The sequence below is a fragment of the Camelus dromedarius genome, chromosome 1 (genome assembly GCF_036321535.1).
Source record: "Camelus dromedarius isolate mCamDro1 chromosome 1, mCamDro1.pat, whole genome shotgun sequence".
NCBI classification, from domain to species: domain Eukaryota; kingdom Metazoa; phylum Chordata; class Mammalia; order Artiodactyla; family Camelidae; genus Camelus; species Camelus dromedarius.
The window spans coordinates 123,112,930-123,140,266 of NC_087436.1; the positions used below are offsets into that span (position 1 = coordinate 123,112,930).

At 56.6% G+C, this 27,337-nt stretch overlaps 1 protein-coding gene across 4 annotated transcripts in view; it reads right to left on the minus strand.

Annotated features, from left to right (window-relative positions):
• The window catches only part of PCGF3 (polycomb group ring finger 3), a 48,281-nt gene extending 21,470 nt beyond the window's left edge, over nt 1–26,811 (minus strand). Inside the window, exons 1-5 of one of the 4 annotated variants that reach the window (XM_031439564.2) lie at nt 26,621–26,806; nt 11,996–12,144; nt 8,777–8,894; nt 7,800–7,896; nt 6,092–6,147 (exon numbers count right to left, since the gene is read on the minus strand). In XM_031439564.2, coding sequence (XP_031295424.1) covers nt 6,092–6,147; nt 7,800–7,896; nt 8,777–8,885 — 262 coding nt within the window. In that variant the 5' untranslated portion in view covers nt 8,886–8,894; nt 11,996–12,144; nt 26,621–26,806. Of the gene's footprint in view, nt 1–6,091; nt 6,148–7,799; nt 7,897–8,776; nt 8,895–11,995; nt 12,148–26,620 lie in introns of all 4 variants that reach the window. The other 3 variants (XM_031439549.2, XM_031439554.2, XM_064489138.1) reach the window with 3 other exon arrangements.
• Between the last annotated feature and the right edge of the window lie 526 nt (nt 26,812–27,337).

Here is a 27,337-nt window from a genome sequence, read left to right on the forward strand (position 1 = left end):
CCTACAAATCACGCCGCAGGAAGCATTCATGTGCATCTGAGCCAGTGAGCTTGGCTGCGCTGACACCTGCTCGTCTGCCTTCTCCTAAAACCATGAGTCTAGAGAGGGCCAGAAACACGCCTGCTGGACCTACAGACGCCAGAACACCCAGCTGTGCAGGGACAGAGGTCGTGGGAGAGTCGGAGCCGCGGGCCAGCCCGGAGTGACGGGAACACTGGGGCTAAAATGATGAGTCTGGAAAGTTGGATTAGCCTGAAATTATTCCCTTAAATAAGCAGAAACACAGGCACAGGATCGAAGGCCTGAACCGCACTGCCTGAGGCCGTGAGCCCATCTCCATGGTCTCCACAAGGGGTGGTGAACTCCGGGGCGGCAGCCCCGCTGACTGAGGCAGAAGGTGCAGCGACGCGGCATCAGACAAGCTGCTCACCCTGCCTGCTCACGTCCCGTCTGCGTGTCACGGCCTGATTCAGCCTTGTCACCATCACTGTGCTGGTCATGGCGTCTGTGACCAGGGATCTCTGGTGTCACGGCAGCGACCTGCTGAAGGCTCGGTGGAGGCGGGCGGTTTTCAGCAATAAACTGTTCTGATCAAAGGGTGGCCCCCGCAGGCTGTAACAGATCAGCGTCGTGTGAACAAAACTTCCAGCCGCACCGGGAAACCAGAAACTCCGCATCCGCTTTGCTGGTCCACGGAACCGCGGCGTCCCCATCCCCGGGGCGCCTGTGGTGGGAGTCACAGCCGCCGCACGTGTGCCCGAGCTCAGGCCGCCGCCCTCGTCCTTCGGTGCTGCTCTGCCTCCCACCCCGTTCTGTCCTTTGTGGTTGTCGCTGAGCGTTTTACAAGGTCCCATCTCCTCTCCTCTCTCGGCGCGGCGGTCATACTGCTTTTCTCTGCTGTCTGTAGTGGTTGCCCTGGAGTTTGCAGTGCCCGTCACTGCTGACCGAGTCCACTGCAGGTGGCATCTGAGCGCTTCCCAGGCAGTGGGTGTGCTGTGTGCTTCCACAGGCGTAAACCCCGACTCCTCCCTCCTGGGCCTCGTGTCGCTGGTCACTTTGCTCGTCCCCCCGGCACGTCTAAGCACGTGTGTACGCACGTCTAAGCACGTGTGTACACATGTGCAGTGTGTATCTAAGCACTCATGTCGGGTGCAGCGTCACCATTATCAGTTTGAACAAAAAGTTACTTATTAAATTAAAAACAAGAAAGGGAAACAACAAGGACCTGCCGTATGGCACAGGGAACTACATTCAATTTCCGGTCACAGCATGTAATGGAAGAGACCCTGAAAAGAAAGTGTGTGTGTGTGTAACCGAATCACTGTAAACCAACTACACTTCAATTAAAACAAACAAACAAAAGAGCACCTGGGAAAAACAGGACGAGAAAAGGAAACGTTTTTATTTGATCTTCATTGATCCCTCCTTCGATGCTCTTCTGTTCCCTACGGAGATCTGAGTTTCTGCCCCTCATCCTTCTTTCTGAGGGGCTTCTTCAACAACATCTCCAGAAGGCGGGTCTTCTGGCCACAGGTTGCCTGAGTTTTTGTTAGAAAGTCTTTATTTATCTTCTGTTGGAGGGTAGCTCCTCAGGCAGAGAATCCTGGGCTGCTGGCTTTTTCTCCCGACCCTGTGAACAGTTCACTTCCCTCTCGCTTGGTTTCCAGGAGAAGTCGGATGTGTAACTCTTCTCTTGGTTGCTCTGCAGGTAAAGCGCCCCCGCCCCCGGCTTCTCTCAGGATTTCTTCTTTCCTTGATTTTCTGTAATTTGAAACTGTCACGGCTGGTGTAGTTTCCCTGCACGTATCCTGCCTGGTGTTCTCTGAGCTTCCCGGATCTGTGCTTTGGTGTCTGATGCTACTTTGGGGAAAGTGTCGGTCATACTGTTTCAGGGCTCCTTCAGGCCCTTCCTCTCTCTCTTCTGGAGTTCCCGCCACGTGCCTGTGACACCTTCTGAGGTCGCCCCGCGGCCCCTTTGCTCTTCAGTTTTCGGGGTCTGTACCGAGAGGCCCTCTAGCTCAGAGTCTCCCCTGGGCTGTGTCCAGTCCACTCAGCCTGTCAAACAGAGCCTTCGTTTCTGTGTTTTCACCGCCGGCGCTCCTCCTTGGTTCTCTCAGAGGGTGTCCACCTCTGCTCACGCTGCCTGGTGTCGGGCTGGGCTCATTAGAAACATCACCTGGGCTTCCGCGAAAGCTGACCTCTGAAGCGACTCAGGGTGTGGCCTGGCTAAAGGTGCGTCTTTCCATTCGGGAAAAACTTCAGTCAGCCCTTCGCTCAACCCCTCTGCCCCCCAGATAAACCACCACCGCGAAGGCTCTGAAGTACAGTGCGGAGGGAAAGCTGGGATATTCAGCTTTCAATTCTCACAGAAATTCACTCAAGTGAATTACATCCAAAAGAGTGATGTCAACAGCTTGGTTCAGAACGTATGAAAGACCGAAGTATTTCTGCGCGGAGCCGGCTGACGAGAAACGTGATGAGCTTTCGTCGAAAACCTTAATTTTCACGTTTGGCTTATTTGTGCAACTAAGCATTTCCCTGACCCACATGTATTTTACCAACACTGGCTGTAACATTCTTAGCAGATCCCGCTTCGACCTGTACCGATCAGCATTTCCTCAGTTTCCCTGAAAACCCTCGCCGGCGGCTGAGTCCTACAGACTGCACAGGGCACACCCTCCCATCATCTCAAACCCACCGTGCGCACAGCAAGCAGACGCAGGGGCGCCCAGCGCCCAGGAGCCCCCAGCCACCCGCCTGCTGTTCCCGACAGCCCCTGCCCGCCCCGCCTGCTCTGCACAGACCCCTCAGCTGCTGCAGTGTTTCATTAGCTCCTCATCCGTAAATGATTCTCCTAGTCTGACTAACAGATGAGCCCATCAGAAACTTACTTTGATTGCACTTTTATGCTCTTTTTTATTTTTGTGAAGAAATTCTGCTGTGATGAGACATTCCATTTTAAATTTTCGATTCTTTCCAAAAGTTGCTTCCTCTGAGTGGTCTGGTCTGATGCCAACACATCTTATACCCTTGTATTTCAGCACAGACGTAGCATCAGCGCAAGACAAACAATTTGCTTCCACAGCTGACAAGGACAATCCTGTAGCAAAACCGTCCACACGACCCTGTGGCAGAAAAGCTGGAGGCCTCCATCCCCGCTTCCCTGCTCTGCTGGTTTGCACATGGCCGGTGCTGGCGCTGGAACAGTCTGACCCGCAACACGGCTCTGGGCTGGCGGTCAGATTACCACTGTGCCGTTGAGTGTGACACAGACATGCGTCACCAGGCGGGGCTGTGTTCCCACAAACTGTTCTTGGACATTTCAGCTCGTGAAATTGTCACATCACAAAATACCATTTAAAAAAATTTTTCCAACTATTTAAAAATGCACAAAGCGCTCTTAGCTCCAGAGCCACACACAGACAGGAGGGGCTGACCCGGTCTGCGGCCACAGTGTGCTGACCCCTGCCTTGCCAGGGCACAGAGGCAGAGGAAGAGCAACGCAGACGGTGGCTGACGCAGCCCCGCCAAAGCAGCGCCACAGGTGTGCTCACTGGAGTCACAGACGCCCACACCGTCTGTAGAAGGGTATTCCCTGAGCCCCTCCCCTACGTTAGAGCAAAACTGAGACACACCTAAGTGTCTGTTGGGAGAGGTGAGACGGACAGTCCACGCAGAGGGAGGGACGCGAGGGGCAGCGCGACGCACTGACAACTTGATCGAGTTCATCGGTAAAGATGTGGCCTCTGGCAAAAGAGGTTTTTAAAAAACTATAGAAACAAAAGCAACAAATGATGAAAAACTAGTTTCCCGTCAAAAAGGTCTCATCTACAAGGGAACAGAAAAATGGAGCCAGCCAGCAACCCACTGAGTCCACAAAGCCGCTGATTTTATTTCCCAAAACGTGTGGGAGGCTGGATGCCACGAACAGGCCTGGTCACAGGGGAACAGCTCAAAGGGGCTGTGGAGGGCAGGCCGCCACTCTCCAAGACACGCCCCGGCACATCACCGCTCCGTCTCTCCGCCAGACATCAGGGTGAAAAGCACCTGGCTCGTCCGGAGGACCCGAGAGAGGCCCTGTCTGGGAGGCCAGCTTTACAACGTTGTCACGACAAAACCAAAGCTGCAGACAGCCTGCGATGTCCAGAGACATCGGTCCCGCTGTTAAGGATTTCAAAGTTATAATGATCTTTAAAAGAGCAACAAAGGACTGAGAGTTTGAGAAGTAGAGAAACCAATCACTTGCCTACCCAGAAAATACCCTGGTCTGAGGGCAGAGCTCGGGCTGCCCTGGGCATCAGAGCATGAACTTGGAGAATTCTGGAATCTCTACAATTTCTCCCTGGCACGTGGCGTTACCCGCTACCACGCTGGGCTGTTGACAGGGTGGGGTGATGCCTGCACAGACTTGTTCGGGACGTGGGCAGGGTCTTCACACTTGCACCGCTCCCTCCATAAGCAAGGGCTCTGCTAATGACACGTCTTCGTGCACCCCATGCGCCAATGACTGGCCTGAGGTGCTGCTGCCCAGGCCCTGCCGGCTGGCTCCAGGGGGCCAAGGTGCCAGGTGCCCGCTGGCCGAGGGGGGAGAGGTTTTGAGCTTCAAAAAGGACAGTGACTGCAATAAACTGCGACCACGTACATGTTCAAGCCATCTGACTGCAGCCAGAGTGGCTGGGAAACCAACTCACACTCTGTAAACAAATATAGGAAAACCTCACACATTTGCTCTGTGTTTCCGTTTCCGTACAGAGAGGAAGGACCTCAGGGAAACCAAGGAGAGACTGTGTCTTCATGGAAGCATCCCTCATCAATGGAGAAGGAAAACAGACTGGAGGGCAGGCTGTGCGGCCATGAGGAATCCCGGCTGCGGCCCTGCGGGGCCTGGCGGCCAGGATCACCCACGGGGGGGGCCCGACCTGATGGAACAACTGCCTGGAGCACCACGGGGAGTTAGCTTGGAAAACGTGCGCCGGAGTCCGATCGGGCCTCTCGATCCCACCAGCTTATGGGACAGGGGTCTTTAGGGACCGCAGAGGGGCCACGGCGGCCCGACCTGGATGCTGACAGACACAAACTAGACCCCGGGGGACGGTGGGGCGCCTACACCGACCAGGATGGTGGTTCCGGGTTCTGAGGAGAATCCTCTTTGGGGACACAAATGGCAATGTATACAGATGAAGTAAGAGATGGGCGGGGGGTGGGGTGGGCAGAGAAACAGGCCTCACCGCAAGGTGGCGACTCCTGACCCTGGGTGGCAAAGGCGTGGGGTTCTTCTCGAGATTTTTGCCTTCTGCATGTTTTAAATACCCTACAATAATTTTTAAAGGTTTCAGAATTTTATCTTCATGCATTCTTTGCCTTTTTCCAGAAATAAAAAACCCTTCAGATATCAAAAGATTTGTTCCTATCTACATTTACTCAGGAAATTTAAACTCTTGTATGAATGAATTCCGTGAACACTGAAAGAAGACAGTATTACTCCCTAAGTTACGTACTGAAGGCCAGTTGTAACATCTGTTGACCTACCACAGGAAGCTGTATTTTAAATAAATTATCACCTTCTTCTGAAACAACAATGAGAAAACACAGCCCAAATGAATTCCTCACATCGCTTATCTCCGGAAGAAAGCTGCGGCTAGGTTTTACTGGCTGGCACTGCCTCACCAGCCACCACCCACACCAGACGGGATTCTGAGGCCGCCGGCCCCCTCAACCAAGAGCAGGACAGTGTCTGTGTGCAGCACTGTGGGCAAGTTTTAAAAAGAACAGCCACTTCCACTTTCAGGGCGTTCAGACTACACAGTATTTCTTTTTAATTCTTGTGAGATTCGGCAATAAATAGTCAAGCTTTACTGACGCGCTCCTGGCTGCACCTCCGCCCCAGCTCCCTGCTGCACCCCCACCGCCCAAGCACCGCCCAAGCACCAGCTGTGCCGTCCTGAACGAAGGGGCGGAGGCGTGAGAGACAAGGGAGCTCAGGGCAGGGATGAGCGTGAAGGTGGTGTGGCCAGAAGGGCCCTGCAGTCAGAGAAAAGCCCTCGGAGGCCATGCTGCAGACATGGGGGTCTGTGGGCGCTCTGACACTTACCTTCTTGGAGGCCTGGGACCAGTTTGTAAACAATATCCTGCATGGTCCTGTCATGACTGGCAAAAAAAACACAACAGGTGGGTTAGCTCAAAATGGCAATTCTGTAACTCACACATTTTCCACCCAACAGTGTCAAACTCCACAATCATAAATTTGGAGTTTTGGTTGAATTTTGCTTCCAGTTTGCACTTAAAAAGTCTGTGTTAGGAAGAATTACATGTAGCCTGAATTAACGCATCATTTAATTTGGGTTCTAGATGCTTACGAACATTTCAAACAATGACACAGACAAGACCCTTTTGGTGACGAGGGCTCTCTGCCCGCTGGGCTTGCCAACCTCTGACAGACGCCAGGCTCCGAGGGTCCCCGGGTCCTGTGGAGCGCCGGGTCAGAGAGGGCTTCTCCAACTTTCCTGACCGTGATCCTTGCTGAGCAGCACATTTCGCGTCACGGGTAACACGCACACACACAGACGTGCAGACACCGCGGACCTTCAGTACCCGTGGTACCCTCACTGTTTCCTACTGACCCCACCGGCTCCTCGTAAAGCTCACCCCCCCACACACAAGGATGGGGCGCCAGGCAGAACCGCTGCCCCACTGCTCAACATCTGGGCCCCCAAGCCTGGCGAGGGCCCACAGTGGAGGGTCTGGGGGAATCTCTTGTCAGGGAACTGCAAGCTGGGGAGGGAACATTCCTCCCGGGGCCAGCCCCACCCAGGCCCCTGGTGTGGGAGCCCCTGAAACGGCCCCACGCCTACTCCGAGCTAGAGGCTACACCCCTCACCTCTTCACGGTCCATGGTCTCCACCAGCCCACAAGACAGAAGCTCTCGGCTGTAAGAGGGGCCTGAGGGGTGCAGGGCTGCCTCACTGACCCCCAGACCCTGAGAGCTCTCCTCCTGTCCTCAGTCACGATCTGGGTCTGTGAGTGCAGACGCCAGGCCCTGCTACCACCCCCCTCACTGCCCTACCCTGAAGCTGGAGGCCTCCCAGGCAACTGCGGGGTCTGGGCGGAGCAGAAGGCCACATCAGGAACAAGGCTCTGAACCAGCCTGGTACGATGGGTGCTACCAGATGACCACTCTGGCCAGATGACCACTCCAACTGGATGACCACTCTGGCCAGATGACCACTCCGGGCCTGTGTGGTTCTGGCCACAAGGGTCGAGGGACAGGGTTACCAGGAAAGAGCCACCCCGAAGGCCAGGTGTAGCCGGGGAGGCACGTGGCTCACGGCCCGGCACCTGAGAGCCCACAGTGGAGGCCTCCAGCGTGGGGAGCAGGGGAGTCAAGACGAGGCACAGAGAGGATGGGCCCGGGCTCTGGGGCTGCGAGCGGCCTCCCTCTGCAGAGCGTTTCGCTTCTCCCACGTCTCTAAGGCCTCCCGCGGGCACACAGGACACACCAGTGCATCCGGAGAGACCAGCACACGGGCCTCTCCTCCTGAACCCACGCGTGAGTGGCTCTACTTCCTTCCACAGCTCCTAATCTGCCCGAGGGCCACAGGCCAAAACTCCCGCCTCTGTGGCCTGACTCACGGCCCCCAGGACCCCGGGGGTGGCACAGGGGCCGAGATCCTTGGTAGAAAGGCGGGTCCCAGGGCCGCTGCCACTGCAGAGGAAACCACAGCCAGGCCAGCGGGTCCTGAGGTCTCTCAAAGGGTCGGACTCAGGTTTTTGGGGCAGCAGAAGCCCTGCGGGCCACTCACCCGATGTACTGCAGGGGGTGGCTCTGGTGGATGACGATCCTGCAGGTGGGGCAGGTGTTGTTCTCCTCCAGGTACTTCACCAGGCAGCTCCGGCAGACTGCGGGGCGGGGGGGAGGCGAGCCCAGTGTCAGAGGGGAGGGGGCGCAGGCTGAGGCCACAGGGACCCCGCAACCCCGCAGCACTCTGATGAGGCGCCTGCCTCCGCCCACGTGACAGAGCTGAGGCTCAGGACCCAGGAGGGAGAGAAATCCCAGTGGGGATGCGGGACCAGAAGACGCATCTTCAGCGGCCCGTGTGGACACTCGTGCCGGGGCTAATTCCTCAAGCTAAAAGACCACCCAAGTTTCTTCATAAAACAAAATGAGACAAAATTCAACGAAATAAAATAAAATATTGCCAGCCGATATCCAAAAATTGAATTAACTTTAAAATAAAGATTTGATCAAAACTGGCAAATCTTTGATTTTCTACAGTGAAAATACAAGATCAGTCATTGGCGTTAAGGGTAAAGACCCGTCCAGGGAAATGCCCTGGACCTCTGCAGGTGGGCTCCTCACCAGCGTCCTCACAGATGAGCCCCAAGTAAACTGGGGTCTACAGACAGGTGAGGCGGCGCTCTGCACAAGCTACATGTCTAAAACCAAGCCAGGCGGCCGGCCGCAAGGAGGACACCAGGCTCTTTGTTTAAAACACCTACAGCGTTAGCCTGGAAACTGCAAAAATAAACACTGCTCTCCACTGGGAAGGAACATTCTGTCACTCCACACGCGACGGTTCGGCTGTTACGTCGGAACACCTCGCTGCTCCCGGTGCTGCTTCGGCTGCCTCACCCGACATCTCTGCTGAAGCAACTTCACGCCGTTTTTCTCCTTCACCTTCAGGACCTCCTAACCCCACTGCCTGCTTTGTGCTGGAGCTAAAAGCTTCTGGTAAAAAAGCCAAAGTACCAAGTAGCACACAGAACATTCTGCACGTACATGTGTGAAGACACTCGGTCACCGTGGTGGCGTCGATGAGATACCCGCTGCACAGGCGGCAGGTGATGTGGGCGTTTATGTCCCAGAGTTTAATCTTTCTGGTCAACATCTTTGGCTTCTGCAAGAGAGACACGTGTATTAACTGGTATCTGAAATTCTCTAATGGGTCTCAACAAAGGTTCAGGTTCAGTGTAAAGAGTTACAGTCTGACCGGGAGGAGCGCAGGTGAGGAGGCCTGAGGCAGGGTGCATGCAGGCCCTGGGGCGTGGCCTCCACCTGTGAGGCCTCTGTCCTCACTGCAGCCGGCCGCCTCCCGGAGGACGACGACTGGGACTGTCCTCTCCCCACCCCCGAGCAGTGCTTGCCGAGGGGCCCGTAACAAGCACTCGGCAAGCACTCTTTCCTAAAACCCCTGTGGCACTGCCCTCTTTCCGAGCCCCCACCCTCTCCTCCTGCTCGGAACCGAGCAAGGTCAGCTGGGGAGCTGGATGGAAGGTCTGTGGAGCTGCGGGAGGAGGGGCCAGGGAGCAGGCAGGCCTCGCTGGGCCTCGGTAAGGGGCTGAGGGGTCTGCTGGAGCTTCTGGGCCCTCCGTGAAGGTGACCACAGGGAGCAGGCAAGGTCCCCGCCCACTGGGGGAAGCACAGCACACACATGACATCACAGAAGTCCAAGCATGTGCCCCAGAGTGTGGACACCTTTTCCCCGCCCAGGTGGCCGGGGGTGCCCCTGAGCTGTGGCAGCTCTGACCGTCTCTCCAGCTGGACCGCAGGCTCATGAGGCTTTGTCTGGCCTGATACAGTGTGTGCCAGGAAGCAGAGGAAGGGCTCTCCCCGGAGCCCTCAGCAGGTCTGGGACCTCTGGCCTGCAGCGCCGGTAGGTGAGAGGCCTGCATGGCTTCAGCCACTAGGTTCCTGGTGATCGGCTGCAGCAGAGGTAGGAGACTCGCCTGAATGCTGACACCGAGCAGGATCCGAGGACAAGCTTCAAGACGAGCATCCCCAACAGGGCTGCACAGACAGAAATGCACTGCCTCCGGGAGACAGAGGCACAGACCTAGGAGGGCCCAAGGCTCCACCGGGGTGCAGGCTCAGCCTCGGCCAGTGGCCACAGTGCAGGCGGCTCGCGGGCTGCCCCGCAGACACGCTTGCGTCCAGTGCTGTTTAAGAAAAGGCAAAGGAAAGGAGACCTCTGGGCGGACGAGGCCTCTCGGCCTGAGAGGCAGTGCAGGGCCCGGAGGGGAGGGGCTGCCAGGAGATGATCTCGTCACCTGGGCAGAAACCCACCAGAACCAACCGTCAGAGCAAACTGAGGTGGTCAGCAAGGCTGCAGACTCAGTGCGCTTAGAGAAGGAGCAGTGACGCGCTAGGTCCAGGCAGTGAGGCAGGAGGCAGGCAAGTGTGCTCGCTTACCCGGGTCTGCCCTCCCCTCGAGCACAGGAGCAGACGCGGCCACCACCAGACAGGAGAGACTGGAGGGGCTCGGTGGGAGGGGCTCTCACGGGGGCTCGACTGGCCTGGGATCTGTGAGGAGGGCCAGGCTCGCCGGCGGAGCAGGAAGCGCTGGGAACAAGCACTCAGAGGACAGAAGCCCTGGAGCCGCTCCCAAGCAAAGCAAAGCAGCACAGGAGTGCGCCCACTGGGGACGTTCCTCCATAGCTGCCCTGACCGGGCCCAGCACCCGGCCCCATCTTGGGGGTGCTGTTCACACACGAGACACACTCACACCCACCACCAACCCAACAGCCAGACCAGAACCAAACCAGCTCCAAAGTCACGCAGACCCGGGGCCGGGCTCCACGCCTCCTTTGCGGAGGTGGGGGCGGGGGCGAGGGTGGGGTGGACTCACCCACCCACCTCCCAGCTCTGTCTGCTGAGGGGGCCTAGGAGTGACCACTTCTGGGTGGCCCCGGGGCCTCCTGTGCACACATCACTGTCCGTATGAGGAGCTGGTGCAGCCTGGACACGCGGACGACCCAGGGCTGGACAAGGGGCCGCTGTGCTCAGGCTGGGGACAACTGTCGCCACTACTTGTAACCAACGGAGCAACACAAGGCCTGTAAGGCCACACAGACGGACAGGCAGACAAGCAAGGGACACCCTTCCTCACAGACGAGTGTGGGCCGACAGACAGGAGGGGACTGTGAGGTCACCCCAAGACAGCACCTGCAGTGACCCACTCAGGGACACTAGTGAGCAGCCAGAGGAGCCATACAGTCTCCAAGGACCCCCGCTGGACACCTGCAGCTGCAAGGGAGGCGGGGCCTCAGGCGGGAGCCGCATGCCCAGGAGGACACACCCCCTTGCGGGAGCCCGCAGGGACGGCAAACAAGCCCCGAGTAGGTGAGGTCCCTCCGTAACACCGTCAGGGGCACAGGGACCAGGAAAGACGAAGCACCTGCTGACGGCCAGCCAAGACCGGCCTGGAAGAGGGGCCCTGCTCGGTAACCACCCACAGTCAGAGGCTGGGGCTCTGCCGGCCTCGGGCGCAGGAGCAGCTGCGCTCAGCTGGGACCCTGTCACCACCACCTCAGGAGGGTCCCATCCAGCCCCCTCGCTCTCAGGCTCTGCACAGCATCCGACACCAGACACCAGACACCGACACCGCACACTGAGTGGGGCCCACCTGGACTGGACTGGGGCAGAGGCTCAAGGCTGCCTGTCCTGTGCCCTCCACAAAACTGCAGGCCCGGGCCGGCCCCTCAGATGCTTCCCCAGACGGCGCAGAGCAGGCCCAAGAAAGCCACGTCCCCCACCTCCGCTAGACGGCACCGTCCCCTCCTCCTGCCTCTGCACCGGCGCTCGGGCTATGGCCATGACTCGGCGGCTCCTCATCCACTGTCCCCTCTGCGCTCTGGCTCCTCACCTCGGGGCCCTCCTTCCGTCTCTCCTCCTCTTCCCATTTCTAGCACAGAAACGGCTCCTGCTACTCACTTCCATGTCAGTCACGTGTGACACACACAGTCCTGTAAGGAAGTTCTTACCAGTACTTATGGGTGAGTCCCACGTGGCCAACAGTGCAACAGTCAATCAGAAACATCACTCAGGAGAAAATCTGAATACGCACAAGTGTTTGTGCCCCAGAGATGACACTTTGAAGGAGTTACACGGAGCCAACTTCTCCTATGGCTACAATATACTCGTGAAGTGTAATTCAAGGCAAATTTAATCAATTCGCAAGCACTGAAAGAGGAGAAAAGTCAAAGTTCAAACTGCACTCACCTGTACGCACAGCCTCGTCCTCCGCTACATGTTGAAGCCCGTGGAGACACCCGGGACCGGGGCGTCACCCACACGGGCTGTCCACGCGGAGCCCGGCCCCACTGGACCTGGAGCTTTGGCTGCTCAGTTAAATAGGTCTGTTCATTCACCTGCTTAAAACAATCAGAAGAAAAGCAAAACTGAATGACAGTAAAACACCAGCACGAACCACGGAGACACGGGCAGGTCTTGGTGGCAGCTGGGTGGCACCGAGGCCCAGGGGCTGGTGGGGGGGCAGGCAGGGACTCCACCAGATGCTCTGAGGGCTGGGGACCGCGGGGCCACGCGGCTCAGTCGGGGCCTCGGGGACCTCAGCAGGCTGCCCACTTGCCTGCCGTGCTCCCCAGGCCTGCCGGAGATCCGAGGGCTCCCACCTGGCAGGCAGGAGAGGGGCTGAGCCCGACACCACGCGAGGCGCCTGTGGTTCCACGGCAGTGGCTACCCATGACCTGGGGACAAGGGCCTGACAGAGGCTTAAGTGACGTTCGCAGTGCATCCAGTTTGTGTCACTTTTACCCTCCAAGTTTCTCCATAACTGCATGTTGTGTTAACTAGTCTTTGAAGCTCAATTAACTTCCGCAAGAAAAAGGAAGAGAGGAATGGAGACGTGGAGGAAGATAGTTATTCGGGAAGATTAAAAGGCCCTTTAACGAGAGAACAGAGATGAAGAGACATGAATGTGGGTCTAGACCAGAACTGTCCGCGGGGTTGGAAACCTCTCCACTTGCTGGCCACGCAGTGGCCACTGAGCCCTTGAATTCTGGCTACTGTGACCGTGGAATCTCTCAGTGCACTTTGCTTAATTTAGCAACACAGTACAGACTGCTGACATGCACTCTTGGACAACAGGGAACAAAAGACACACAAATCCCCGGAACCTACATTCTAACAACAGAGGGAGACAGACAAGGAACACAACGTGCACAGAGAGACAGATTCTCTGGACATCAGAGGTGACAAACAGCACAGGTAAGAGCAGGAAAGAGGGTCAGGAGCCCTGGTGGGGAGAACAGGGTGGTCAGGGAGGACTTCCTTGAGGAGGTGACATTTCAGTAATAACAGAATGTCATGAACAACTTTATGCTTGTAAAGTTGAAAGTTTATAGAAATTGATGAATTTCTAGAAAAATAACTCACCACAGTTGAGGCAAGTAGAAATAAACAAACTGGAAAGTTCTTTAACTCCAAGGAATCTGACTCAGGACAGTTCCATGAAACCTGCGAGCAGGGACCAATTTCACAGACACTCTCAGAGAACCAGGAGACAGTGTCTCATTGTGAGAGCAGAACTGGGGGGACAAACAGACCAAGCGTGACAATCTGACACCTTGTCCAGCATGAACAGAAGGGTCACCCAGAATGCAGTGGGCTCAATGTAAGAAATAAATCGAATTTATGACAAAAGATAAAAGAAGAGAAGTGATAAGACCTTCCCAAAGGCACATAGAAATCATTTAATGAAATTCATCATCCATTCATGATATCTAAAAATCTCTTAGCAAATGAAGAACACAAGGAAATGTCCGCACCCGATGAAGGTTCTCCACTTAAGAGACACTAATACAGAACCCACTCCAAGGTCTGTGCCTGACGTTCAAAGCTTTGTCCCAGCAGCCCTGCAGCCGCAGCGGGGTCAGCAGGTGGGAAAGAGCCCAGCCATGTGGCAGGGGCGCAGGGAAGAAATGCATGTCCCCACTGACACGTCCAGGGCAGGTTGGGACTGGGGTGCAGTCAGGTGACTGGACAGCAACTGCACATCAAACCAGGGAGCTTTAGTGCACGTAAACGATGTCTCCATAAAGTGTGTTTTACCCAAAAAAACCCAAAACAAAAAAACTACAACACACATCATTCCTGGGGGTGAAACTGAAAGAAAACCAAACTCCTACCTTACACCAGGCTCCCTGTTCCTCATCCTCAAAAACCAGCTCTAGGTGATAGAGACCAAATGTGAAATGCACACCTTTAAGCCTTAGGAGACATGAGGGCTCCAGCTGGCGTGGCCTGCTCCCCTGCAGGTGAGGGACCCGCCCTGCAGGTATCCTTGCCCCAGATGGCAAACCCCGCCCGTGCCCTTCAACGGAACAGGGTGCCATGACAGCCAAGCAACGAGCAAGCCAACTGCCTGCAGCTCTCATGAGGGAAAAGCTGGCCACGGTCAGACACACGTGTGGGGCTCGGACAGGCCGTAGCCCCGCCCACACCAGCCACTGAGGGTGACTCCGGCTGGTAGAGCAGGCCCCGCCATCCATGGAGCCTCCTGTCCGGCCCAGTCCCGTGGACGCCTTCTCACCAAGTCTGATTTATCTCAGTTCCCTAACTGGCAGAAACTTCAAAGCTGGAAAATAACCCACCGTAAACAACCTGGTCCTGCCCCACGGCCAGTGCCGCCTGCGAAGCTGGGAGAGGGCACAGGGCAGACACCCCGGCCCACAGGCTCTGTGACGGGGGTCTGGGCGGCCGCCTGGCAGCCACAGGGGACCGAGGTCTGAAGCTGACCGACGAGTGAGTGCCAGATGGGCCGCGTACTGGCTGCCAAGTGTCCCAGGACAATTTTTCGCTGCACGTGACATACATGCATACAATTAATTGATGTTTTATTGACACTAAAAAACATAAGACCAAATAATAATGAAACACAGCACCAGATCTGTCCCCCTTCCTGAACCAGAGGCGTGGGGGCTCACTTTCTGGCCCATTACCCTCGACACCAGTGCCGTCCACCTGTGCTGCCCAGCGCGGTGGCCGGTGTGGCTGCAGGACACAATCCCTCTCCTCCAGCCAGCACCTGAGACTCGTCCTGCCAGAGGCTAGCATGGTCAGCCCTTGGCTGGGCCCTGGGACCCTGGATGGTGACAGTTCCTGTCATTAATTTAAAACTTTACCTGAATGCCAAGAGTGGCCCCCTGTGCCCAGAGAGTGTGGTGCGTGCCAGGCAGACACCTCCAAGAGCCCTGACAGGCCCCTGGGTGACAACGTGTCCGTCCATGACCCCAGGGGAGAGGACTCCAGAAGCCCCGCCCAGTTCTCCCAGGCCTCGCCCTACATGCCTTTTCCTTCGCTGATTTTGCTGTGAACTTCCGCTGAAATAGTCTGGAGCCCTGAGCACAAGGAGTCCTTCCGGCAGGTCACAGGAGAAATGCACACCTCGGACTCTCAGTGCCCTGGGCCTGCTGGGCCGTCGATGGGACCTGCCCTGACAAGCCCATTGCAAGCTGACCGAGGGCTGGCAGGCGGCCTCTTTCCGGCCCCGCAGCCCCACAGCACGTGCTCTTGTGGGGACCCTACTGCCCTCCCTGGGGCGGAGGGGGCAGCCTCCACACCCCTTCCCTGGTCTCCAGGCTGACCAGACCCCACTCTGGACACCGTCCTCCTGCTTCACAAGGGCACTGACCGTTCCAGCAAGCCCTTCTCGTTCCAGAACCTTCCATACCTCCCTCCCGACAGGACCCCTCCCCACAGGACCCCCCAGCCTTTCACCCCTCTCCCCCGACTTCCGTCCTCTACTCTATAGAACTGCTCTCGACAAGGTCCCAGGCCGAGGACATTACCAACCCCCCCTGTGCAAGGCCACTGCCCACCCTGCAGCCCAGTTGATCCCTCCAACCCAACACCCCAACTTCTCCCACACAGCACTGCCACCGGGGGAGGTAGGAGGTCGTGGAGACCAGCTGCGCACCAGACCCTCCCACACCACGAGGGGTTACTAACAGACCCCTGGCCCGTCTTCCCACGTCTGCAGGTCAGCTGCGTGTGACCAGCCGTGACCAGCAGGCCTGCCTGGAGGCGCCCACTCCCTCCCCTCAGGGACCCCCAGGGAGAGAACCTGCCTCCTCACACCCCCAGGGGTCATGCTTCCTTCTGTTAACATATCCTGCAAGAAACTCAAAGTTTTCCACTTACTTTTGAGTTAGTTTTGCTAAGTTATATTTTCCAGGGAAGAAGGCCATCAAATTCATTGGCACAAAATTGTTCATTGCATCCTGTGACCTCTATAAACCGCTTTACTGAAAATACTTCACAAATTAACAACTACATGCTTAAAAGGTAATATTCTGTAAGGACCGCCAAGAGCAGGACCCATCCCCGGGGACCCCCATCTTCCCAGACGACAGCCCTGAGCCCCGGGGATCAGGTGTGCACTCTTTTCCTTTGGCTCCTTTCACTCAGGTAACGGTCCTGAGATTCGCCCGTGGGGCCATGGGGATGAACAGCTCCCCCTTTCTGTTCTGAGCAGCGTCCACCATAACTCTGGCCCACTCACCAGCAGGTGGGCATCTGCGTTGGGCATAAGCCTGCTGCGGACAGTCATGGTCACGTCTCTGGACAGACGTTTCGGACAAATGCCCACTGGGGAGGTTGTGTGCGCCTGTGGGGTCCCTTCTCCCGCTCCATCCTCCCCCACACCACACCCTCTGTCCGACATCTGTGCCCACGGCCAGTTCCTGGACAACACCACAGCTCCCATCTGGACGGCAGATCCACCCAGGACAGGCCCCCCACCCCCACTCACATCATCAATTCATTCTCCGCAGACAAGTCTGACCAACACTTAGAATAGCAAACCAGATGGGTCCCTCCTGAATAAACCAATCTAAGGGACACCGACTCCTGCCAGGCCATGCCCTCCCTCCAGGCTCCGCCCCATTCACATTGGCGTCCACACCAGCTCCATCCACGGCAGGGCCTGCCCACATATCCACGTAGTCCACATCGGCTCCACTCCCAGGGCCTCGCCCGCCTCACAGCTGTGTAAGCTCTGTTCCCCGACGGCCTGGTGCTTCAACCACCGCGTGGTGGGCAGAGACCCCGAGACTCTTGGACAGGCCACCAAACCCCAGTCCAAACCCCCAAGCTGTCACCCTCTTCAGTCACCCCCTCAGCAGAACCAAGGCTGTGTCCTCACCATGGGACACCACGCCCAGTGGAGCGCCTGCTGGGAGCCGGGGCCCAGGAAGCAAACGCTGTGGGATCAGCCAGAGCCACCCTTTCTGCCCTCACCCGGAGCTCGGGAAACCCGTCTGTCCTCATTCTCACAGAAATCACCAAACTGCCGAGCCCTCCCTGCCCGGCCTGGGCACTCCGTGCTCCTTGCTCCCCCACCGGAGGGGCTGGGCAGGCACTGTGCCCGGCCCCCGTGGCAGCGTTGGCACACGGCGGGCTCCTCACACGCCTGCTGGCGTCCTCCACCTGTCCTGCTCCTCACCCGAGCGCCATCCTGCAATGGCGCAGCGCCCAGCATGCGGCGGGACTCACACCCCGAGGGCGTCACAGGGTCTGCACTCAGGCAGACGCAGGGATTCGCCAGAACCTTGTCTGGATAAGCACACCCATACTGTGGACATCCTGGCTGGGACACTGAAATCAGGCCAAGATCACAAGAGAAAAGAAACTTTAAATGTATTTCTACAAGGCTACACATCACCATGAAAGCTTTTAAAAAATAATAAAAAGGAATAACATAGAAGTGCTTTGAATTCAGATTTTCGAGTGGGATCGCGACTTACGAGTTAGAGTCCCCGCCCACCACTCCTCCAACGGGGACCTGACCCTCCAGCAAAGGCCTCCCCGGCCCCCAGGGCACCGTGTCTCAGCCCCTCGCCCCGCCTCTGTGTGGGGTCTTGGCCCCACTCAGGGACGCTCCGCCCTGCTGCACACCACGGGGCCTGGACCACGCTGCTCCTTCCCGATCCCCACAGCCTGGTGTGCCGACGCGTGTTGAACGAACGGACAGACAACCACCACTCGCTGACGCGGCAAAGGCTGGTGGCCACCTCTGCTGCTGAGTCTGCTCCCAACTCTCATTTCTTAAATTAAGCGTCTGCACAGGTATTTGGGTGTAACTTCATGACTGAGACAGACACCGAGGTGGGACCCCAGGATGTGTCCTCAGCAGCATCCGCGTCAGACACCTGCCACGACCAGACCAAATGCTCCCAGGTGGAGGCCACAGGGCCCAGCCCACGCCTGCTCCAGCCTCCTCCCCGGGGCCCCACCACCACGTTTACACCTCAGGTTCCTCCAGCTCAACACTCCCCAAACCCAAATTCAGAACCAGTCACCTGTGGCCCACTCGGAAGGCACACATTTCCACACGGTATTGGCATCTCCAAGTCTCACCTGGATTTCCCACCCACCAGGGCTTGTGCCTGGTCTCAGCCGCACTGCCCGCACCCCTCGACCGTGCCATCCCCACCGGGCCATGCTCACCACTCCCAGCTCGTGGGACTCCCCTGTGTAAAGTCCTCCAAGTCTCAGAGAAAGCTAAGGCATCCGGCAGCCACTGCGGCCCCAAGCTGCCGTCCTCACTCGGACCCCCTGTGAGCTGCAGAACTTTCTAAGTGCAATCCTGCCTCGCCGTCCTTGCGTTACTGTCTCTGTCAGAACATTCTCTCTCGGGTGGCCACACGGCCCCTCCCTCCCTTCCATCAAGCCTTCTCTCAAATGTCACCTTGCCAGCAAGCCTTTAGAGAACACCTTGTTTAAAATGACACACACACAGGACTCTAAGCCACCACCTTTGAACTTACAATTCACACATTTATTTTGCTATTACCAGCTCCCTACACAACAGTGTCAGCCATGTGACTAGCAACACTGAAAATTCAATAGGACGATATGATAAAGTTGAGGAAATCTTCCCAAAGGGTCGAAAAAGACAGGAAATATAAAAGATGCAACATCCAACTAACAGGTGTTTCAGAAAAAGAAAACAGAGAAGGAGCTTTGAAACACAATTTAGTATTTTACTTCTTAAGTTGGGCAACGAGCACACGGGTATTTGTATGTCATTCTCTACGCTCCTCTTGAAGACTTGGAAAAAAATTATTCGAGTTTCCCCAGTTGGAAGAATCATCAGACTGCAAGGGCCCACGTGCCAACCCACATCCAACCATGTCCTCAACCTCAAGACCCTGAGGGCACAAGGAAGGACCCGAAGTTCCGGGGGAGAGGACCCCCCCTGCCCACCGCCATGGAACAGGACTCAGAGCGTCGGACTCTTCACCTGTAGGACTGAACCCTAAAGGTCAAGGGAGCAGCTCTTTTACCGTCCTGAGGAGACAGCTTTCACGCAGAATTCTGTATCCCAGCAAACTGCTGACCAAGTGTGAAAAGAAATTCCACAGGGCTCAGGTCACGAGTGCTAACACTCGTTCAAACTGAGCACCTGACATGTGCCCGCAGCTGTGCTCACGGGTCATGACAGGTGGGCTCGGAGCCCCAAACCCCGCCGCTAACCAGACCACTCAAACGCACCAGCAGCGAGGAGCACCTTGAAGAAGAGGATCCAGGCCGTGAAGCCAAGGATGGTGAAGGGGCCACTTTTCACTAAGACCAGAGGAACTCTGACAGGGCGGTGGGGGGGCACTGTGCAAATGGGGTGAGGGACCCCGTGAGCCCAGTAAGACCACCACGTGGCCGGCCAAGAGACCGAGGCATCGGGATGGGATGGGGTGGGGGGCCAAGGACAAGGGCCAAGGAAGGCACAGGCTCAGACGTGGTCCTTGAGGACGTGGGACAGGAGACAGTAACGTCGGGCAAGGTAAGGCAGGAGGGAAGATGCAATTGGAACGGAGCCTTGAAATAGACTGTATTAACATAATCACATCGATTTCCCACTCTCAGATCCAAGCTTTGGAGACGCATGAAAACATGCAGTGGGAGGGGCTGTCGAACCCCAAGATTCTACTGGCAGGCAACTGGCCAACAAGGCTGCTGGCCACAGACACGAGGCCTCTTCAGGAGAAAGACCACTCAGCCGGAACCTGGTGCCCAGAGGGCAAGCTGGGAGCCGTCTGGGTCACCCTGAGCCTGAAACTCGACCCAGGACCTCAGCTGGGAGGACCCCGGGGCTCAGAGCTGTACTGGACCTGTGACCTGTTACCTCCACTTCCCAGGAGGCCCAGGACAGCTGCACCTGCTGTCCCGTCTGTCCTGTGGTGCTGGGTGCTAGGAGGGCGACCTGTCCCCAGGTTCACAGGTGACCGAGGGTTGTACCCAGGGGATTACACCAAACAGATGACAGGGGGGATGTGCGGGCACCTTGGTAGGGAGGGGCAAGTGTGTCTGCATTTGGCAGGATGTGAATTCTGGGGGCCAGAGAACGGTACACTAAGAGAATTACTACGGCAGGCAGAATTCTGAGATGGCCCCAAGATTGTGGGCCCTGGAGTACACATACCTCTGCCCTTACCAACCCAGGTACTGCGGTAAGGGGCTTTTGAAGATGTAATTAAAGACTCACATCAGCTGACCTTATGGTAGGGCGAGTATCCAGCGGCCTGACCAAATTCATGGTCATTCAAAGCAGAGTTTCCTCCAGCTGGTGGCAGAGGCAACATTCTCTCAACTGCTCGCAGTCCTGGGCAAAGGCCCTCGGGCGTCCCCAGCCAGTGGGTCCCAGGTGAAAGCTGCAGTTTGGCCCAAATGTGGATTTCAGGCTCCGAGGCCCCGAGCAGAGGTGTCGGCCGCAGCCGGCTGGACTCCTGACCCGTGGAGCTGTGACTAGTAAGTGGGTGTCCTTTCAAGCCACCAAGTCAGTGTCAATTCGTTATCCAGCAACAGAAAACAAATACGGTAGTTTAGAGGCATGGAAGTTACTCGCAGGAGAATGGGCTAGGTTCCCAAACATGTAGAACACAGAGGGGCCACCACCTCTGAAAATATTCTCATTAGGCAGCTATTCTTCCAATTCTACAGATAAGAATCAGGTTAATAAACATGTAGAAGAAGCTGGAGCCCGCAGTACAGATCGGATTGTGCCCCCAGAGATCACATGCTGAAGCCCTAACCCTCGTCTCCAAGTGCAAGGCCTCGGGGAGGGTCAGATTCACGAGGGTGGTTAGAGTCATGACAGGTCAGGGCCCTTACAGGTATACCGGGTGCTGCCCCACTGCCCCACCAGCAAGCACACAGCGTGGGCCCATCCGCCGGCCAGGAACCGAACCCACCAGCACCTTGATCTCGGACCCCAGCCCCCAGGACAGTGAGAAACAAACGCTGGCCCTGTAAACCACCCTGACTGGGGCGTGGTTGAGGCAGCCGGCCTGGGACAGCCCCCCTGGCCTCCTTGCCAGGTGGCCTTCAGTGAAAGGCGGGGAAACCAGTGGGCATCAGCAGCCCCACTCCAGGGCCCGGAAGGCAGTTACTCAGCAAAGGAAATGTTACTGCACAGCAGAAGCCACAGTTCCCTCCACAAGCATGAACCTTCTGTAAAGTCGGCTGAAAGTAGCAAAGCCGACAGAGGGGGCTGACCGTGCACTGGGGGAAATGGTGGGATGGCCCACAGACGGCCTGGCAGATTCACAGAGCAAGTGTGACCCTCTGGGACAGAGGCCCGACCCCTGGGCCTGGTGCTGGGACCCCAGGCCTCTCCAGATAGGCTCGGCCAGCCCACAGGGCCCTGCCTGAGAGCCGGCAAAGAAGGGGGCCAAGCAGCACCAACCACGCCGTCCCACAAACCCAGAGCCCAACCAGCCTCCCTGTTTAGTCTACAGAGTAAACTGGAGACGACAGACTAGGGTGGGCGACGCACAGGTGAAGAGTCGGAAAATCCAGATGTGATAGGTGGCCTGAAAAGTCAATGCTGAGGCGGGGAAGGCGGGGCGAGATGCCACCAGCGCCACACGGGGAGCCGTCTGCACCAGGCTCAGGGAAGTGCCTGGGAGACGCTCTGGAGACAACGACGGGGGGGGGGGGGGGGGGGGAATGCACCAGAAATCAGCCAGCATGTGGCCGGAGGGCCCTTCTCCGGGTGGAGCCTGGAGCCTCCGATGACGGGGCCTGTGGGCTCCGCCTCACTTGGGGAGCACGCCAGGCCGTCTGCAGCTGCTTTCAGGTGAGCCCACAACAAACGGTGCATTTAGAAACAGATAAGCAAGTACGGCAAAACTCAGATGAGGCCTGGGTGGAGGGGGGCCAAGGGTGTTCCCTGCCCAGTCTGTCAGCTTTTCTCCACTGTCCTGCTTTCTCAATGAAAACTGGTAAAAAAGGAACGTGAAATCACTTGAAATGAAAAGAAAGCCCCGTCCCCATTGCCCCTCACTGCCCGGCTGTGCCTGGGCCCTGTGGGGTGATCAGGGTGCAGTCCTGGGGTGACCTAAGAACCAAAGGAGTTAGTACACACACCACCTTCAGATCAGGGCCTCAAAAGGCATCAAGCAAGGTCAGCTTTTAGTTACTCTTTGTCAGGCATCTATTATGGAGCAGGCCCTGCTGAGCCAGGAGATACAGCAGCTGGTGAGACCCCACAAGACCCACAGGGGACCCACAAGTTAGCAGGCTTCTCGGAGGTGGGTGGACAGCTCTCTACAGTTTGCTTATTTCTTGTTAAGCATCTAGCATTTGCTGTTAATGTAGTAAAGTCCAGCAAATATTGATGTATTTGCCAAAAAAAAAAAACCCAGTTAATCTTTACTCTCTAAATTCACCTAAATATTAGACGTTCTCTTCAAAATAAAAATCAACCTACCAATGGTTTTTTTAAGGACCATATTTTCTAGTGAGTTTTAGTCCTTATGGGTGAGGGTTTTTCCTTAACTCAATAGACAATTCTAAAAGTGCACGTGAGCAATGCTCATGCCTTAACCCTCTCTTCAGACGTTAAGGGTTTCATTACTGTCATTCGGGCCCTCACTTAATTCAGTGCTGTAGGGAGAAACAAGCAGATTAGAAAAGAAAGTCTTTTTTTTTTTTTCTTCTTTTTTAATGGAGGTACTGGGAACTGAACCGAAGACTTTCTGCATGCTGAGCATACACTTTACCACTAAGCTATACACACCCGTTAAGTCTTTCTATTTTTAAAGGCCTCAGTTTTTAAAACTCAATAAAAAACTACCAACTTGTAGACCGAAGAACAGTAGTTCCATTTTTGAAGCACAATGAATTGTGCAGCATTTCTGTGATAGAAATAGCAAGTATCAGAAGGGTAATAAGAAACCATCCCAAACCTCAACATTTCAATAATAAAAGAAAATTACATTTTTAACTTCAAAGTCAATTTTATTAACCAAATAAAGCTCCAAGGAAAATAACAAATCCTGCCATTTAATAGATTAAAGAATAATACTATAGACCAAAACAAACCTTATTTTATAATCCAAATCATAGAACCCAAATAAAGAATTCCAATCACTGGCAGAGGGCCCTGCCCTCACACCAGCAGGTGGAACCTGGCAGGTCCAGAAACCAGAGTGGCAGCAGGGGACACCTCCCCCAGCGTGGGGACGGGTCCTTGAGGGAGGCCTCCCATGTGGCCCCCTGCATCCCAGCCCAAGTGCACACAGTGCAATCAGGCACACAGAGAGCTGCGGGCTGAGCACTGAGGCCCTTGCACACAGCTTCCTGGAGTCACAGTCCCTACAAGAGTCAAATATCCCAAACGTATCAGGTTCTCACATCTAAAAAATGTCTTACAAAAGTCAGTTAATAATTTCTGGAGCAAAATAACTGACAGAAATAAAATGATGCTCCAGAAACAACTAAAATCGCTGCCCTTGAAGCTATCAAAGAATTCCACATCCCTGACACACACACCTACGATTTAATTTGTGGTTTGCTACAGGTGTTCTGAATTATAAGTTAATTCCTAAAAATCTTTCCTACGTGTAATTTACCTTCCATTACGTGTAGGCCCCAGTATCACAACAGTTTCAGTCACGATGGCGACATCAGAGAAGCCTCCTAACTAAAGAGGCAGCTGACCTGCTGCAACCGAGGCCTGAACACACTACTCTGTATACAGCTGTTAATTCGCCTGCAGGCACTACTCGGTCAGGCCCTTCTGATGGCCCAGCAGCCCCCGCCCCTCCCTGTACACTCACCCACGTGGAGGCCCTCCTCTCCGCGTGGGCCGGGCCTGGTGACTAGGTTCTAACAAACAGAATCCGGTAGGGTGGGATGTCACTGCCAAGATCAGGTCATGAGGCCTGTGGCCTCCTTGCTTGCTCTCCTGTTCTGAGCTGCCCCATGGACATCCTAGTCAGCAGCTGCATTAATGAGCCTGGGAGCAGATCCCCCCACATGTGAGCCTACAAACACGACCATAGCCCCCACTGGTCCCTTGACTGCAGCCTGATGAGACCCTGAAGCAGAGGTTCCAGCCAAGCTGTGCCCAGATTCCCAACCCACAGACACCATTAGATAATAACTGAAGTTGTTTTAAGGCACTAAGTTTTGGGGTAATTTGCTGGGCAGCAATACACAAATAACACAAGCTTCAAAACCCTTCAAAAATCCAAAAACAGGAAAATAAAGAATCTAACCAAATCTGAATGCCCAATTTTGCAGATCTTTTCCAAAACTTCACAAGGCAAATTAAGTCTTTTTTTTTTAAAAAAAGTAAAGTGCAATGTTAAAAAAAAAAAATAGAAGAAGTAAGCATTGAGTAAGAAGGGCCTGATTATGGTTACATTTGGCAAATAAAAGTTTCTATGCTGGACTATTTGGGGACTCCGTCCGGTTAAGATTAAGTCCTGTGAAATGTTACACTGAAAATTCAAAGCGGTTTTCTCCTAAGTAACCAAGAGTGAAGTCATGGCGCAAAATGAAACACTGAACTGACCAGTTCTAGCATCTCCCTTGGAGGTTTTAGATTTATGCCTCATCCCACTGCTCAACCTCTGGGTCAGTCTGCAAGCGAACGCAAGTCCACCTTTCCAAAAGCGCTCCTGCCTTTCTCTGGCTCGCTGGATGAGGGCGCGCTGACCCCAGGCCAGGCGGCCCGTGCCCTGGGTTTCCCACCCTCTCACACTCTCCGACACTGTCTTACTGGGCACATGCCGGAGCCCCTGCCCAGCCCAAGAGCAGCACTACTCCGTCCCCACTTCCAACTTAAAGGCAACATGAGCAAGTTCTAGGTGAGTCTGATTCAGAAGTTTCAGAGAAGCAAAGCCCCCACCCCAAGTCCTCTAACACTTTCCTTTCCTGGAGGAGAGAAGGGGCCTGATCCACTCCCCTGACACGCGTTGGGCCGACTGGCCCCAAAACACTTCCCACGGCCCACACTCCCAGCTCAGACCCCACCCCCTCCTGGGAATTCCTGGACACTGAAAACACCTCCAGACCTTGAGAACAGGGCTCGTTTGGTGACACCACCGGAGGGAGAGGAGGGAGGAGTGGCTGAAGGTGCCTGACACTGACCACAGGGCCAAGGGAGGGAAAGGACAGCAGCCCTGGAGCAGGGGCTGGAAGAATGGGGAAGGGGGCACAGGGCTGGACTGAGGCATGGAGCCAGTGTGGACCAGGAGCCCCCTCAAGTCCCCAGAGCTGGGAGGATAGGCCCCAACCCTGCCTCACGTCTACCTCACCTGCTGAAGGTCAGAGGTTTGCGGGGCTGGCCCAGGTGCTCAGGGGCCTCACAGAGAGGGCTGGTTAGCACCTGTGGGGCTCAGGTAATCGGAATCCCTGATGCTCCAGAGCCTTTATAGCAGACAGATCCAGCTGAGTGGGATGGGCAGATTCTGGGAACCTCGGGATCCTGCCCCAGGGGCCCAAACCCTGGGGCCTAGCTTGGGTCCCAGAACTCCTTACAGTCTGCCCTGAGGTCTGGGTGCTTCTCAGAGACTCATTCAAGAGTCCTGGCCTCGCTGCGGACCTGTCTCCAAGTTCTGGCTCTCATCACTGTCCTGACCCTCCCTGAGAGCCAGCCTTCTTCAGGGTCCTGCCCCAGCTCCTAGGTGACCCACTAGGAGCATGTCATACGGCGAGAGCCTTCCACATGTCACAGTCCCAGGGTCCCAGCCTCTTGGAGGGGTTGTCCTGGGGTCCCAGAGGTACTCACAGGAATGTTCCAGGACCGTGGCCCTAATGGGGGTCAGCCCTGGGGTCCCAGTACTCTCCAGTGGGTTTATCCTGATCTCTCGATGGGCTGGTCCCAGGGTCTGGACATCCCCAGTGATCCATCCCAAGCTCCTGGCCCTTCTCAGCAACTCACCCCAGTGTGCCAGCTGTTCCGGGGTCCTGCCTGGTCCTGCAGTCTGACCCTCCTCCAGGACCTGTCTCAGGGTCCAGCCCTCTCTGATTCCTGCTGGTCCTTAGGGTTCCAGCCCTCCTTCGTGACCCACAGTGAGGTTGGACTCTACTCCATGACCCATTTCAGGGTTGGACTCTCCTAGGTGAGCTGCCTCAGGGACCGCAGTGCTTCCTGGTCCTTTTCTGGTGGGTCCCAAGATCCAGCCCTCCCCAGAAGCCCGACCAGGGGTCTGGTCCTCCCTGGTCCCTCCACGGTGAGGGTCTGGGGTCCGGTCCACCCTGGTGGCCCATCTAGGGGTTCGGTCCTTCCTGGTCCCTCCCCGGTGACCCGTCCAGGGGTCTGGTCCTCCTCGATAGCCAATTCTGGGGTCCTGTAGCTCCTAGTCCCTCCCGAAGCCCGTCCCGGGGTCGGGCCCACCCCGGGGTCCCGGCCCCTCGAGGGTCCAGCCCTGGCCTGGGCCTGCCGAGAGGAGCTGGGGCTCCGCAGGGAGGGCTGACGAGGACGCAGGGGCGCGGGCGGGGGTTCGGAGCCTTTCGGGCCCGGACACGGGCCGAGGCCGCGGCCTGTGGAGCGGGCGCCGCGGGCCAGCCCGGGCGGGGCGCGGACTCACTGACCTGCCGTCTCCGCTGCGGGCGAGCGGGGCGCACGCGGGGGCCGCGCCGGGAGGGGGAGGGGGCGCCGCTCCCTCCTGGTCCCCCCCAAGAGCAGGAGAAAAAAACCAGTCCGGAGTTTAAAACAAAGAGGCGGAAATGCCCGAGTGGAGCCGAGCGCAGAGTCGGGGGCGCCGCGCTTGGAGCATGCGCGTTGAGCGGCCCGGCTCCCACCCAGCAGCCGGGGCGGGGGCGGAGCCTAGAGGGGGCGGGGCAGAGTGGGAGGGGGAACAGGGCGTGGTCAGAGGTCGCAGGTGCGTCGGGGCTGGGCTCAGCCCCGGGACCTGGAGAGACGAGGGTCCTGGGGGCGGGACCTGGGGGGGGCGGTGTCAGAGAGTGTGAGTGAGGACAGGAGGGGCGTGGCCAGAGGGAGCCTCTGGGCCGGGCTCAGCAGAGAGACCCGCGAGGGGGCGGGGCCTGTCGGGGGCGGGGCGCTGTCGGCCAGGCCTGGGGGCGGGGCCGGGGCGGGGCTGGCGGACGCTGCGCCGGGCGGGGGCGCAGCTCACTTGCAGAACCTGGTACCCTGCTGGCTGCTGGGCGTAGAGCCCGGCTCGCGGGCCAGCGGTTTCCTTCGAGGGAGGAGGTTTCCTTCTTGCATTTCTGTCCTTCCTGAGAACTAGTACCGAGCGCCCTCAGTGCCCCAGGCGGGAGCGGGGACGCCGCGGACAGACAGGGGCCCTG